The sequence below is a fragment of the Numida meleagris genome, chromosome 12 (genome assembly GCF_002078875.1).
Source record: "Numida meleagris isolate 19003 breed g44 Domestic line chromosome 12, NumMel1.0, whole genome shotgun sequence".
NCBI lineage: Eukaryota > Metazoa > Chordata > Aves > Galliformes > Numididae > Numida > Numida meleagris.
The window spans coordinates 272,640-287,771 of NC_034420.1; the positions used below are offsets into that span (position 1 = coordinate 272,640).

At 61.0% G+C, this 15,132-nt stretch overlaps 3 protein-coding genes across 3 annotated transcripts; 1 reads left to right on the forward strand and 2 right to left on the reverse strand.

Moving 5' to 3' along the window:
* Nucleotides 955-4,351, forward strand: CD14 (CD14 molecule). The gene is made up of 2 exons (XM_021410587.1): nucleotides 955-1,092; nucleotides 1,928-4,351. The coding sequence occupies exon 2, from the start codon at nucleotides 1,938-1,940 to the stop codon at nucleotides 3,336-3,338; it is 1,401 nt and encodes a 466-aa protein (XP_021266262.1). The 5' UTR covers nucleotides 955-1,092; nucleotides 1,928-1,937; the 3' UTR covers nucleotides 3,339-4,351.
* SLC35A4 (solute carrier family 35 member A4) lies at nucleotides 9,583-11,331 on the reverse strand. Its single transcript, XM_021410588.1, has one exon. The coding sequence runs from the start codon at nucleotides 11,299-11,301 to the stop codon at nucleotides 10,345-10,347; it is 957 nt and encodes a 318-aa protein (XP_021266263.1). The 5' UTR covers nucleotides 11,302-11,331; the 3' UTR covers nucleotides 9,583-10,344.
* On the reverse strand, nucleotides 11,373-12,218 carry LOC110405356 (SLC35A4 upstream open reading frame protein). Its single transcript, XM_021410589.1, has 3 exons — nucleotides 12,116-12,218; nucleotides 11,946-12,044; nucleotides 11,373-11,876 (listed from the first exon to the last, which is right to left on the reverse strand). Exons 1-3 carry the CDS (start codon nucleotides 12,128-12,130, stop codon nucleotides 11,679-11,681), a joined length of 312 nt encoding a protein of 103 aa, XP_021266264.1. The 5' UTR covers nucleotides 12,131-12,218; the 3' UTR covers nucleotides 11,373-11,678.

The window sequence follows — 15,132 nt, forward strand, 5'->3', positions numbered from 1 at the left end:
CCAGGCTACACAACCCTGCTTCCACTTTGCATGCATTTCTCTCTTTTCCCTCAGTTGAAGCTGCAGGATGCCGGTCGCCCGCCTCCTCTGCTCGATTTCTTTTGCTGGGGAATGGAGAGCTCTTGTGCTCTCAGGAGAGTGTCCTTAAAGAGCTGCCAGCTCTGCTCTGTTCCTATGCAATTAAGGACAGTTTCCCAGGGGATCCCACCCAGCAGTTCCTTGAGCAGGCGGAAGTTCGCTCTCCTGAAGTTCAGGGTCCTGATTTTACTCTTTGCCAGGCCTGCATTCTTCCAGATCACAAACTCCACCAGGGCGTGATCACTACAGCCCAGGCTGCCTCCAATCTTAACCCCTCTAATGCTCTCCTCCACGTTGGTGAGCACCAGGTCCAGTAAGGCTTCACCTCGGATCGGAGGTGCCGGGTCCCCCGCGGCGGGAGCTGCGGCTGTGCGCGAGGAGGGCTGCGGGGCTGGGAACGGCCGCCGCCACGGTTCCCCGACGTGGGGGGCAGCGCTCTGGTGTGAGCCGGGAGCGGGAAGGGGCGTCGCGGGTAGTGAAAGCAACGCAGAGCCCCGTAGACTGAGAGGTGCGGGGAGATGAGGCAGAGCGAGCAGAGTTCGGGACCGGTGGCCGACCCTGTCCCGCGTGGGGCGTGGGGCACGGCGCACACATGGGGTCCGTCCCTGCGCGCAGAGCGCCCCGAGGCGCGGCAGAGCTGCGGGCACAGCGCCGCGGGACGCAGCACGCCCGGCCCTCGCGGACGTCGAGGCCAGCTCTCGACGGAAAACCGTGAAGCAGAAGTGCTCGCCCGCTGCTTCCCATGGCACAGCCGGCCCGTCGCATTCAGGAAGCAGCTGGGACGAGGAGCCCGGCAGCACGGGCGGTGCTGAGCGGGCGGGAGGTGCCGCTAAACCAAAGCGGGGCAGGAAAGAGCTGAAAAGCGCCGCCGGGGCTGGGAGGCACCTGCGCTGCTGCAGCGCTGCGCTGGAGGCAGGGGAGCAGCGGGTGCGGAGCTCTTGGCACCGCTGCCGGCGCTTGGCAGTAGGCGGAGGAAGCACCGCGGGGCACGGAGCGCTGTCCCGGAGCTGCCCGGTGAGACACCGCGCGGCCCACGGGCGGCGGGGGAGGTGGTCGGGGCTGGGCACGGTGCCCCCCGGGAGGGCGGCGGGCGCGGGGCGAGTTCCGACTCCGGGGGTTTGTGGGGCTCACGGCGGGGCTGGGGCTGCTCTGGGCTGGGGCAGGCAGAGGGCTGGAGCGGAGCCCCCCCGCCTCCTTCCCACCACTCCTTTGGCGGAGCTGAGTCAGTGCGTCCTTGGGAGCTTGGGAGTACTTTTAATTTCTGCTCCCAGTAAGAGCCTGCTGCTATCTGGGCAGCAGAGCGGTGCGTGGTGCCGGCAGGGGTGTATGGACATCCTCAGGAATGATTTTCTGCTCTCCCCTTGAGGCTGGTAATAAATAAGATCCCTGGATCAGCAGAAGGAAAATACGAAGCCCTCTTTTGCAATTTCCTGCCCCAGATTGCACGGAAACAAACAGAGCCGTGGCTGTCCAGTGCTTTCCTCAAAGCAGCGGCTTTTGCTCTGCTGTGCATAGCTCAGCGCTTCTTACTTCTCCAAATCTGTGAGGTTTCCTGGCAGCCCCCAGCAGCGTTGTGCCCGATCTCCAGCCCTGGTCCCGCTGAGATCTCCTTTGGGGGCCAGAGCGGGGCCACGCAGGGGCGGTGGCACAGGTGGAGCAGGGCGTTGTGCTGGTGATTGCACAGGGTGGGAGCTCTGCCCTGAGTCACGGCAGTGCAGCACCCACCGGCTGCAGGAGGGGTGGTGAGGGCAGCGTGGAGCCCGTGAGGGTTGCTCTGCAGGGCTGCTCTGGCTGCGCTGGGTCGGAGCAGTCCCATCGGCCGCCCCGCTCACCGCCGTCTCCTTCCCAGGCTGCTCACCATGCGCGGGGCCGCTCTGCTGCTCCTGGCGCTGGGGCTGCAGCAGGCCGAGGGCCGGTGTTTCTTCAACCGCACGGAGGAGTACTGCCTGTGCTATAGGCTGACCCAGCAGAGCGCCGGCAGCATCATCCAGTGCCTCGCCGCTTCCGCCGTGGAGTTCCAGGGGGGAGACCTGGAGAAATACGCTGACTTTGCCATCGAGGACCTGGACGCCTCCACCATCGACATGCTTGGCAGCCTGGAAATCAGGAAGATCATTTTTTCGGACCTTTTGGTTCCTGAGGTCCTCCTGGCCCGCATCCTGCGGTTCTTCTCCTACACTCGGGTGCAGGAGATGGTGTTTGAGAGCTGCAGCTTTGTGGGGAGGAGCAGCTGGGCGGACATGGCGGGCCAGGCCTTGCCCATCGTGTCACTGAGCTTCCACAACGTGACGGCCGCTGCGCTGGCAGGCCGTGAGCAGGACCTGTCCCCACTCGGCCGCTGGCTGGGAGCCCTGCAGGAGCTGTCGGTCACCGCCTCACACGTGGCCGTGCTGCCCTGTGCCGTGGGCCGGGCGCTGGGGTCCCTGCGCTCGCTGGACCTGGCACATAACAGCCTGGGGGATGACAGCCTGGCTCCTGCCTTCTGCAGGGGGGCCTTCGCGCAGCTGCAGGTGCTGAGCCTGCGGCACAACAACCTGACGTCGTACCACGCTGTGTGCGGCGGTGTGCAGCTGCTGGGCGAGCTGCGGCACCTGGATCTCAGCCACAACGCGCTCATCACCGGAACGTCTTCGTCCTCCGCCTGCCAGTGGCCAGCGTCCCTCCGCGTCTTTAACTTGTCCAACGCCGGCTTGGACGAAGTGCTCACACCTCTGCCCCCCAATCTGGAGGTGCTGGACCTGAGCTCCAACCGCCTCCACGCTGTGGACATCTCCCTGCGCTCCCTGCAGGCGCTCTTCCTCAGCCGCAACGTGCTGCCGGCCCTGCCGTCCATCAGGGGCTGCCCCGCGCTGCGCACCCTGCACCTGGACAACAACCTGATCGCGGAGCTGCCGCGGGACGAGGTGCTGCTGCTGGAGCACCTGCGCGATGTGGCCGTGGCCGGGAACCCCTTCAACTGCACCTGCGCCGGGGCTGGGGCCGTGCAGGCGCTGGCGGCCATGGGGTGCCTGGGGCAGGGCTGGCCGCAGGGCTACGTGTGCCAGGCGCCTGCCCGCTACCAGGGCGTGCTGCTGCGGGACGTGCCCGCCTCTGTGCTGCAGTGCAACCCCGCCGCCGTGCTGGCTCCTGTGTGCACGGGCCTGGCATTGCTCTGCGTGGCCGTGGCTGGCGGGCTGCTGTGGGCACGGGGGGCACGGCCCCGGTGGCTGTGCAGCCTGGGGCGCCAGAAGGATGCTTGCAATACTGCAGAGCGCTTGTAAGGGCTCTCTTGGTGTCCCACACCACAATTCCCTGCGGAACAGGACTGTACCCAGCATTGTCCCACCGTAGTGGTGGCTTTCCCAACTTGAATTTTGGAAATCCTCTTAGAAGCATTAAGGTTTGGAAAGACCTCTTAAGATCATCTAGTCCAACCCCAATCTATCTCATCGTGTTCCCAGGTGCCACGTTTACACATTTCTGGGACGCCTCCAGGGTCCGTGACTCCACCACCTCCCTGGGTAGCCCATGCCAATGCATTATCACTCTTTCAGAGAAGAAACGTTTCCAAATATCTAACCTGAGCCACCCCTGGCACAACATGAGGCCATCACCTCTTGTCCTATCACTGTTACCTGGGAGCAGAGGCCGACCCCCCCTCACTACAACCTCCTGTCAAGGAGCTGCAGGGAGTGATGAGGTCTCCCCTGCGCCTCCTCTGCTCAGGCTGAGCAGCCCCTGTTCCCTCAGCCACTCTCCATAGGAGTTGTGCTCCAGACCCCTCACAGCTCCGTGCCCTTCTCTGAGCACGCTACTGTGCCTCAGTGTCCTCCATGCAGTGAGGGGCCCAGCACTGAGCACAGCACTCAAGGTGTGGCCTCACCAGTGCCAAATACGGAGGGACGACCGCTCCCTGCTCCTGCTGGCTGCACTACTGCTGACACAAGCCAGGATGCTGCTGGATTTCTCAGCCACCTGGGCACAGTGCTGGCTCACATTCAGCTGGCTGTTGCCTAACTGCCCCCATCCTTTTCCCCCACCCTGCTTGCCAGGGACAGTTTTCCTTACATCCAGCCTTGCTGCTCCTCGCCCCAGCTGGCACCCATTGCCCCTGTGGTACTGGTGGCCTGAATCGAGAGAAGCTGGGCTCTATCATGTCTGTGCAGGGGGACTGAGGCGAGTGGCTGAGAAAGGAGTGAACAGAGAGAGCAGGGGGTATGGGGAGGCTGGCCGGGGGTGGGCAGCGTTCGTGCCACGCTCTGTTCTGCCTTCCCATTAAAATCTGCTCCTGGGCCTTGTTGGTGTCACCTCTCTATGCTGTGTGTGTGGCTGCCAGTGCATGCAGGCTGGGCCGGGTGGTGAGCAGGTGCAGTGTGCGGGGATGCTGGGGCTGGGCGCAGCCATGGGCACTGTGGGGCCAGGCTGCCCGCCCACTGCTGTCAGCATGTATGGCGTGGGCGGGTGTGTACAGTATCTGTGTTTGCACCCTGGGGTTTGTGCTCGGAACTGAGAGCAGCACCTCCACCCAGCAGAGCAGGAAGGGAAGTCCCTGCGTACTGGAATTCACTGACCCTTATCAGCACCTCTCTGCTCCCAGTGGACCCACGGGGCTGTTTCCCCATCTACACTCGATGGCTCACATCCCATCTGGCGCCGCCATTGTGCCAGACGTTGGGGTTGGCTCAGGGGCAGGAGCAGCTCTGTCACTTCGTTCTATAGGGAGTGGTGGCAGATAGGGGCATATGTGCCTGCTCCCACCCCAGTGCCAAGGGCAGGGCCTGGGACTCCTTCACCTGCATTGCCACTGAACAGAGCTCCCCAGCTCCATTTGGGTGCTCTTGATATGAGCAGTCTCCAGGAAGCGTGAGCCTGTGGGCTGTGGCTGCTTCTTGTCCCTGGATAATATTGTCTGAGGTGCCTCATCCCATGCCCACCTGGCTCTGCACACACGACTGCCCCCAGTCACCATCAATAAATAATGCACAGGAATACGATCCGCTGCACAGCCCGATCCCTGCCCTGTGCTGGGTGCTGAGCCATGGACTCTGAGGAGGTGAGCAGGGCACATTGCAGGTACCTGGGGGGCTGTCCCCTGGTTTTGGGGTGGCCACAGGGGCTCAACTAGCTCCCGGTGCTGCTCAGGGCAGGAGCTGCTGGATCGTGTCCCCGCTACCATGCGTGTGTCCCCACCAGCCGAGCAGGAGGTGTGTGTACGAGCAGCCGTGGGACTGCAGCAGGCAGCAGGTGGGGCTGGGAGCAGCAGCTGTGCTGGGGGGTGCGGCGGTGGGGTGAGCACGTCCTCCCCATCACCTGCCCAGTGACCTTGAGCGCTGTGGTCACTGTGAAAGGGCTCAGGGAAAATGGGAAGCCCCGGGACCTGGCCCCTGGCTGCCGGGGTTACGGGGGGCAAAACGGGGGAGGTGGGGTGACCCCCCTCCATGCTCTCTGTTTTCAGGGGAGAGCTGGGCAGCTGGCAGCGGAGACCCCCTGCAGCTGCTTCTTGCAGTGAAGGAGATCCAGGTGAGAGCAGCAGGGGTGAGAGCACTGAGGGGACAAGGCTTCCTGGGCCACAGATGGGAGCAGGGAAGGGGCGGGAGTCTCACCCCCTGCTCTGTGCCACATTAACCGTTTCCAGCCCAGTGTGCCCAATCCTTCCTTTGCCCTGCACTGGTCATACTGGGGGGAAGCTGAACATCTTCACCTTCACTCCTTCATGCCAGGAGAGCTGCTTGACTGTTGATGACATCTTTCACTTGGATGCAGGACAGGTACGATGGGCCCCCCGTCCTTCTGCAGCCCTGTGCCCAGCCAGACAAGCCAGGGACACGCTGGTGACCACCAAGCTCCTGTCTGGGCAGTGCTGGTGACAACTGCTGGCTCCTCGGGAGTGCTTAGGTCCTGGGTCTTGTCCTGCGCACGGCTCTCCTGCTGTTTCTCATTCCTCCCTGTTTCCCCTTGGTGTTCAGTTGTGACTCTGCGCTGTGCCATGCTGCCTGTGCCATCCATGCTGTCCCATGCCATCCCATCTATGCCATTCCATCTGCTCCATGCCAATGCCCTCTGTGCTGGGCCATCTGCACTGTTCTTGTTGTTCCATACCACTTCTTCTCTGCTACATCCATCTCTCCTAGCAGGAGAAGGTCTTGGAGCTGGCAAGACCCCAGCTGGCTCTGCTGCCCCTTGGCTACAGTGTGTCCCTGATGCTGTGGGACCCAAATGGGCCTGGGACACAGCTGCCTATGCAGGACATCATCTGGCAGGTGAGGGCATGGGGAATGGCTGCAGAGAAGTGACCTCGCTGGGCCCAATCCCAACCTGCTGGTACAGGTGTGGGACACAGCCACGGCTGCCAAGAACCCACAGCTCCCAGCTTGTCCCCAGGTGATCAACACCGTTTTTCAAGAGCTGGAAGTGTCGGGGGGCAACGCGCAGCGCCTGCAGACAGTCAGCCTGGTCCAGGTATGATGGCAGCAGGGATGGCCAGGAGGGGTTGCTCTGGGCTAGGGGCTCTGTTCTGCCGCCAGTCCCAAGTGCTGGGGCCTTTGGAACTCAGTTTTCTTACCCCTGGGCTCCCCAGAAGTGGGAAGCCTGTGCACAAGCCCTGTATAGCCCTATGGGGTTCCCGGGGCTTTGTCTTTGCCTGGCCTGGTGCTGGAAACGACCCTGACGCATTCCCTTCCCAGCCCCTGCCCCTGCATGGACACAAGCAGCCTGGGGCCCCAGTGGGTGCAGGTTGCCAGCAGCCCTCTCCTGCTGCCCTGGGTCTAACACTGCCCCATTCCAGGTCAGCGCCAAGGGCGAAGCCTGGGACCTGCTCCGTCCCGACAGCCAAGCCCTGCACGTGATGGACGTCGCGCCTCTGGGCCTGTAGGTAGCTGGACCCCAGGGGCTGGCACCCCAACACCCGTTGTGGGGGTGGGCCTGGCCAAGGGGCAGGGCAAGCAGAGGTGGAATGACACGGTTCTCCGTGTTCGCTCTCATCTCTCTGCTTCTAGGATGGTGGAGGAGGCAATGGAGGTTGCCGTGCCCAATGCCCAAGCTGCCATCAGCATCTACACGTGGGGGCTGGGGGCTGCCCTGGCTGCTGGACCCTCGGACACGCAGGGGTGGGGGGCTCGGCTGATGCCCCAGGCAGGGGTCCCGGGTCCTGCCACCACACAGTGCCGCTCACCCCAGCCTCTTCCCAGGGCCTGCAGCCTCTTCACTCTCACTGTGGAGCAGCAGCTGGAGGGTGGCAGGCACCGGCGCTCAGCTCTGCGCATCCTGGCATCCCCAGGAGCCTGTACTGAGCTGTATGTATGGGAGCTGCAGCTTGGCCCAGTCCTGCCATCGCACGCCCAGCTCTGCAAACCCATCCCTCTCGTGGGTGTGTTTCAGCAGGGTTCCTCATCCCATGCTCCAAGCACCGGGCACGGGGGCTCTGCCCTGGATCGTGGAGCAGCTGCTGGAGGGGAACAGCCTCACCTTCCTGCTGCTGTGTGTGACTCTGCCAGGTAGCGTTGGGACCACGAGGTCCCCGCCAGCAGTCATGCTGTGCCAGCCCAGGGACATAGCACGGCCTCTGCCCGGGCACCCAGGGCTTGCTGCTCCCCCAGACACTCCCGGAGAGCAGATCCGGGCGGCCCTGGCGCTGGCTGAGCAGGTGAAGGGGGTGAACAAATCGGTGTCACCCACACACTGGGACCCTGCACGGGAGGTGGCGGTGCGGCGGGAGAAGATCCGAGGGCTGCGGACAGAGCTGCAGGCAGCAGCGGGCCGCCCTGAGCAGCAGAGAGCGGTGGTGCGGCTGCAGAGAGCCCTCCGGGAGCTGCAGGTGGGAGGCACTCCCCATGGCCCAGCCGGCAGCAGGGCAGCACCAATCCCCAGCCTGCACTGAGGCAGTTTGGGTGGGATGCGTTCACGCCTGGAGCTCCCTGGTACCCCCAGTCCCTTTATCCAGGTGCTGAAAAACCAAAGGTGGGAGAAGAAACAGGCAGTGACCAGGGCGTTCAGGACAACCGAGGTGCAGCAGCCCAGTGCCAAGGTGGGTGCAGATCAGGCATTGCCCACCTCCCCAAGGGACAACCTGGGCACAGAAGCAGTACCGAGGCCTGCTGCCTCCCATGATGTACCCTGCTCCCACAGGACCCAATCTCTCCAGGGAACGCAGAGCCTGGGACCCAGGTGTCTCCAGATGGTGCCAGCCTGGAGCCAGCAGGAGGTCAGGAGCAGGGGATGGGCATGCCCCACGCCTGGGGGGCTGTGGTGGGCAGGAGGCATTGCCTGCATCACATCCCTCTCCTCCATAAGTATCAGAGCCCAGCAAGAGCTGCCAGGCAGAGACCAGCCGAGCCCCAGGGAGCACAGGGCAGGGTTTGATGGAGAAGCCATGGGCACTGACCGGGAGCCACACAGAGAGTGGCACTCCACTGGGTCTGTGTCCAGGAACAACCCAGGTCCCCCTGCACCCAGCCCCTCGCCGTGCACCCCATGGCCATGCCTCTGCCAGGCAGGGAACCAATGCAAGCCATGCTTATCTGCAGAGGTTGGCTACTCCCTGGCTGATACCCAGAGGCAGCAGCTGCAGGCTCAGCACCAGCTGCTCCTCCAGCAGGAGCTCTGGGATGGCGCAGCACTAGGCCAGGAGGTGAGCATGAAAGGAGAGCCTGACAGGACAGGGTTGGAGAGGCAGACCTAACAGGCTCCAGGCTCCCAACGCTGTCCTGTCCTCATCCCTGTCACTGTCCCTCCAGCAGGACGCAGCTCGCTTGCAACAGGAGGTGGCTGTGCTGCGTCTGAGCCTGGAGGCAGCATGCACGGAGCACAACGCAGCCAAGCAGCACCTGGAAGCCCTGCTGCAGGGCCACCGGCAGGAGATGCAGGCCTGGAGGCAGCACCTGCAGCAAGTGGGCAGGGAGGGCTGGGGACTGAACCATGGTTCCTGGCATGGCTCTGCTCGCAGGGGCCAGGTTGGTGCCAGAGGGCTCTTTGTGTCCCTGCAGGTGCTTCATGACCAGCGGCGCCGGTCAGAGAAGCAGGCAGAAGCACTGAAGCAGCGGTACCAGGCACTACTGCAGGAGGTGCTGCGAGACGCTGTGGAGCTCTCCACACACAACCAGTGGCTGCAGGAGGCCAGAAGACACGGCTCAGCTCACGCCACCACACAAACACCCTGAGCCAGAGCCCCTGAGCAGTGGGGACAGCCAACCTGGCAGCAAGGACAGACTGAGAGCCGGTCCCTCCTCCTGCTGCCAGGGGACAGGCAGGCCACAGCAACAACTGCTGCTCAGCACAGCGCCTCCAGTCCAACCTACGATGGCTTCTGAACAGCACAGGCAGGACCCTCTGTAGCACCAGGCTGACACAGGCATGAGGCTACAGCTGGTGCCATGGGAGGGCTCATGGCCCCAGAGGTGCTGCCAAGTGCAATAAAGTGGGTGCCCCCTCACCAAGGAGTCTCAGGCTTGGATGTGTCACCGACCAGGGCAGTACAGGGCTCTGCTAAGTGAAACTGTCGTCATCCTGCAGGGAGGACAAACACACGCACATTGTTAAACCACAGCTTTAATAACCATACCAGAGCTAGCAGTGACTTCTGCCCACCAGGAATTCACTAGCCACACAGCACTTGTACAAATTCAGGTGCTGTTTCCTCTTTGGAGGACAGATACAACTCCCATTGTAGTTCCTGTCAGAGAGAGGCAGACAGCAGTGCTGTCCCCAGGACAGACAACTAAGGCCCAAAGACACCAGACCTTCAGCCAGGGGCTGGGTTAAGGATTAGGCTGGAAAACGGAAGAGGAAGGGTGTGAGAAGCCCCCGGCCATGGTGCAGGGCTCTCCAGCCAGCAGCACGCTGCTCTGGCAGCAAGGCTGGCTGCATGCTCATGAGCAGTGCACCAGGACTAACCCTGCAGCAGCATTTACTGGCACAGGGGACAGGTGTGTGCTTTGGTGTGCTGAAGATGGGGGAAAACAGCTGAAGAGCAATGTACTGTATGACAAGGGGCTCAGGATCCACTCTAGAGCCTGGGCCTACTGGATAAAGAAGGCGCCCCTCAGCACAGAGCCTTGCACAGGCATGCTCCCCCTTTCCTGGGCAGAAGCACACTAAGCAATGCCCTCCCAAAGTGCATTTGCTTTAGGCCACCAGTGACACACACTGAGCCACCCTGCCTCCTCCTGCAAACAAAAGGGCAGGGAGGCACCACTGCACCCAACACCAGGCCCAGCACAGGCAAGGCATACCCCACACCCCTGAGTAACAGCTAAAGGCCGCCCTGGTGCATGCAGGGCAGGGAAGCCACAGCTATGTCACCCCATAGTACAAGTGAACAGCGAGGCCGATGCATGAGACAGCGATGAAGAAGAGGAGGGTGAGCTGCAGGTTGAAGAGGGCGACAGACAACAGTGCATTGACCAGGATGGAGCAGGAGATCACAAAGAGCCTGGTGATATTACTGCTGTGCTTCATGACCACAGACATAATCAAACCGTTCAAGGCCTGACTGACCACAATCACCAGCACCCAGAAGGAAAAGCCCTCCAAGAAACCTCTCTCTGTGCTGCTCCAGAAGTGGCCGACCAAGTTGACCAGGACCCCAAAGAAATAAAGGAAGAGGTTCTGAAGGTTGAGGGGCAGCGCCTGGGTTTTCAGGATAGCTTCTGTGTAGACAGCAGACAAGCCCGATATCAGGCAGTACACCAAGATCAGCAACAAACCCACCAGCGTGATGTGCAGCTGCATTGCAGAGGGGCTGCCAGAGTCCTGTGGGTCCTGCAAGCCCCCGCAGCTGTAGCTCACCCCAGCAGCCATCAGCAGAAAGAGCGCCAGCCACTTGCGCACACAGAGTCTTTGGTGTAGGAAGAGGCTGTAGAGAAGCGCGGTGCTGACAATTTTCAAGTTACTCAAGATCTGGTAGGTGCTGGGATCCATGAAGAGCTGCATGTGAACCACGAGGTTGTTGTTTGCAGCGTAGAGCAGGGCAGAAAGGGCAAAGGGAGCAACGTGGTGCCAGGACACTGCAAATCCCAGCAGCTGCCGGTCCCAGGTCAGCAGGAAGAGGAGGGAGAGCACCAACTTTGTCAGCTCGATGAGAACCACCACAGATGATGAGCTGAAGGGGATCGTACCATCCACCTTGCACAGGGTGAGGAGGGGAGCGTGGGAGCCATATATAGCCACAGAGCAGAGCAGCATCAGCCCCCAAAGCCCCCGCTGCTTAGGGCTGAGCGGGGTGCCAGCAGCTTTCCCAAACACAGCCATCTTCAGGCAACAGCACAAAGGGTGAGCTGCTACAGCGGGGAGAGGCCATACAGACTCCCACCTCGGGATACTCAAAAGAGACCAAACGCCATGAATTTAATGAGCCTGAGGACAACAGGACGTTACCTGGTACATTCCCCATGCAGTGGAAGCGATCAGCTGTACTCTTCCTGAAGGAGAGCAGCGGGAGCCTCCCCCAGGATGCACCGCACGCTCCGGGCACGACACTGCTCGGTGGGGCAGGGCACAGCAGCCGCACGGTCCGAGGGAGCGGGCGTGGCCGGCGGTCCACCGCGCTGTGCTCCCTCCAAGCACGCCGGGCAGGGCCAGCGTGTGACGCGTCCCAGGAGCCCGCTGCTCGCCGCCAGGCCGCCCCGCTAGTCCCCCCCTTTCCGCAGCGAGCTGAGGTAGTCCCGCACCGTCTTCTCCACGTCAGGCACGGCGTAGTTCTGCGCGGCGTAGATGCCGGTGCACGTCCCCACGGCGAAGCCCAGCACCGCCGAGAAGCGCAGCTTGGCCACGAGGTACCCGGCCAGGAAGCCCTTCAGGAAGGGGGAAGCCAGCAGCGAACCGCCCTGCGGGGGCACAGCGCGTCAGGCCGTGGGGGCAAGGCAGGATCCAGCCCTCCTTACCGCCGTCCTCACCTGACCCACGCCGGCGTGCACCTCGTCCTCCACGCGCCGCTGCAGGCTCTCCAGCTGCCCCTTCAGCAGGGCCAGGTCCTTCAGCTTAGGCAGCGAGTCCTACAGGAACACACAGCTGCAGAAGAGCTCGCAGGCCGAACCCACAGAGCACAGTGCGCCCCTCCACTCACCTTATCGTCCGCCATGCTGCCGCCGCCCCGCCCCCGCCTGCGGAAGCCCCTCCCTGTGCGGCGCCATGTTGAGGCGGGGCGCCATGTTGAGGCGGGGCGCCATGTTGAGGCGGGGCGCCATGTTGAGGCGGGGCGCCATGTTGAGGCGGGGCGCCATGTTGAGGCGGGGCGCCATGTTGAGGCGGGGCGCCATGTTGAGGCGGGGCGCCATGTTGAGGCGGGGCGCCATGTTGAGGCGGGGCGCCATGTTGAGGCGGGGCGCCATGTTGAGGCGGGGCGCCATGTTGAGGCGGGGCGCCATGTTGAGGCGGGGCGCAGCGGCCCGGGCCGGCCTGGTCCGGCCCGGCCCGGCCGGTAGTGATGTTGTCGTTTCCGAAGACTGCGGTGGTTGGGAATCTCTGGCAGCGGTGTGGAGGCTGGGGCCGAAACGGGGCGGTCGGTGGCTGACTGTAGGGAAAGGCTAACAGGGCTCTTGTTAGAGCTGCTGGAAGTGGAGTCCTTCAGGCCCCAGTAGCCACAAATGGGCTGTACAGGAACAGATCCACATGCTGGTACAGTTTCCAGTGCTACAGCAACTTTTCTTCCCACCTGGGGAATGGGAGCAGACAGGGCCTCCTATTTCCAGTATATTTTATGTATATTTGTATTCAAACCATGATATTGATTTACGATAGTTTTATAGCCTTGTAACACAGGGAACACAGCGATGTGAGTAGCTGAAGTACTTCTAGTACAGTTTGTAGGAGGAAGGAAAGAGCGAGGTGAGATGAAGGAACTCTGTGTGAAGGGGAAGAAAGGAACCCGAGGAGAACACTTCTTTCCCCACCAGGACTCAGTGAAAGGAGAAAGGTGGGCAGAGAATGGTAGGTAGGTGTGTGGACATGGTTGTTGGGTGCTGCCTCCCACCCGCCCAAGCAGAGGAGCTGGGCGTGTTGTTGTTCTTCAAACAAGGGTTTCTTTGCCATGAGTTAAACACACACAGAACTGCTTTGTCTCAGTTGTGGCTCTCCAGATTTTCTTCCCGATAGTGGAAATGATGCAGCATGTTGCTGTCATGTGGTTCTTGCTCAGCTTTTCCTGTGCTAGGTCCCTAGCAAGGGATGTGCAAACTGCTAGGAGCAGAGCGAGCTGGTGGGCACAAATGCACTTGCAGGCCTGCGTGCTTTTCCCCCGCGATATTTTGTCCATGGATTACTGCAAGTGAAATCTAGTTACTGTTCCATCTGTGGGGCTGTCTGGAAAAACAAGTGCAATTACCCTTTCTGCCTGAAGTGTCACAAGATGGCCCCAAACAGCTGGTCGCAGGCTGTGCGAGGTATCAGCTATCCAACAACAAACGCTCAGCAGGACAAAGTGTTCCCTGAGCAGTGCAGACACCGAGACCAGACAGAAGGGAAGAGCGTGGCTTGCTCTGTCCTGCCTGGCAGGTCTTGTACTGGTTTGCCCAGTTTTGCAGAGAAAAACAGGAGGACTTGCAGTAGAGGAACATTTCACTCCATTCACAGTAGCTATAAAGCGATTTTCTTTATGCAGAGAAAAGCCTGATGTAGTGTGCTCATGTTGCTCAGCTGCAAGGGACCTGAAGAAGCCCTAGATGAGCCCAGATTTTCCTCACAGCACAGTTCTCGGTGCTGCTCCGTGGTTGATCCAGGCATGGCCAGATGTGGCATTTCAGCTGCACTGTGACCAGCAAAACTCTGCCAAGGCATCCTACAAAAGCAGCCACTCAAGTGGGTATTGGGGTTCCATGCAGATGTCTACTTTCACCTATAATTTTATAAAAATGGGATAGGATTTCACTAGTGCAGTTTTGATGTGTGTGTGGGTGAACAGGATATGAGATCACTCTGAGAGCTGCCCTCAAGCTGCCTGTCCTACCATGGATAAAAGTTGGCCGTGATCTTGAGAGAAAAGCTTCTTTTTCAGTGAAGGGCAGCCAAGGGGATGCCTCATCCCCTACACACTCAAACACTGATCTGTCAGTGCCTGACTTGGCCATGCATGGCTCAGCATCCTGCTGTCCCTTGGCACTCAGGTTGGTTCACCGTGAATGTGACATTGTCTTTCAACCTGTGCTGTGCTTGCTTGTGGCTTCCTTCAGGAGGCTCCAAGCCTGACACCTGCTTGTCTTCTGTGTGGGTATGGTCTTCTGGAGAGGAGAAGGGACTGGTGTCATGGGTGCACCAAGGAGGGAGAATGGACGGAGTGCAACCTGACCCCTTTAGGAGGACAGTGCCCATAGGTGGACCTGTAGCAGGTCCCTATGGTGTCACTGTGAGCCCCTGCAGCGCCGTGTTGCTTCTGTGGTGCTCCCAGCACTGCTCGTGCACTGAGCCTGGGGGCAGTGACTCCTCTGGGGCTGGGCAGCTTGGCAGCCAGCTCGGCTTGTAGCATTGCTGGTCACTCTATGGGGGCTGCATCTCTTACGTTTTGCTGCTTCCTTCAGCACCAAATAACTCCTTGCCATCAATTGGCAGCTTGGTTTACAGGCCAGGCTGGCTCCCTGCATGGCTGGCCGTGCCTGTAGCCCCTGGTGCACCTTTTCTCATGGAGCCTGCCCCAAGAAAGGCTCGTACAGGACCCACTGTGCCAACACCAGTGTTCCAGCATCTATACCACACCATGCACAAATATATTAACATTAAGAGGAGGACCAAGGAGAATCTCCATTCTTTACTGGACGCGGCTGGGAATGTGGCCACTGAGGACAATGAAAAGGCTGAGGTTCTGAATGCCTTTTTTACATCTGTCTTTAAAAGCCAGACCAGTTGTCCTCAGAGCACTCTACTCTCTGACCTGGAAGTCTCGGATGGGGAGTGAAACAACCCCCCCATGATTCAGGAGGAAACGGTCAGAGACCTACTACTCCACCTGGACTGCCACAAATCCATGGGGCCAGACGAGATCCACCCGAGAGTACTGAGGGAGCTGGTGGAGGAGATAGCCAAGCCGCTTTCCATCATCTGTCAGCGTTCCTGATCAACTGGAGAGGTCCCAGAAGACCTTGCCAGTGTGAC

What these genes read in the sequence shown, in the direction of transcription:
- LOC110405356 (XM_021410589.1), bottom strand. An exon ending in TGCACGCCGGCGTGGGTCAG is followed by an intron (nt 11,877 to 11,945) that starts GTGAGGACGGCG and finishes GTGCCCCCGCAG; the next exon opens with GGCGGTTCGCTGCTGGCTTC.
- SLC35A4 (XM_021410588.1), bottom strand. Translation starts at nt 11,301, where the DNA reads ATGGCTGTGTTTGGGAAAGCTGCTGGCACCCCGCTCAGCCCTAAGCAG.
- CD14 (XM_021410587.1), top strand. Translation starts at nt 1,938, where the DNA reads ATGCGCGGGGCCGCTCTGCTGCTCCTGGCGCTGGGGCTGCAGCAGGCC.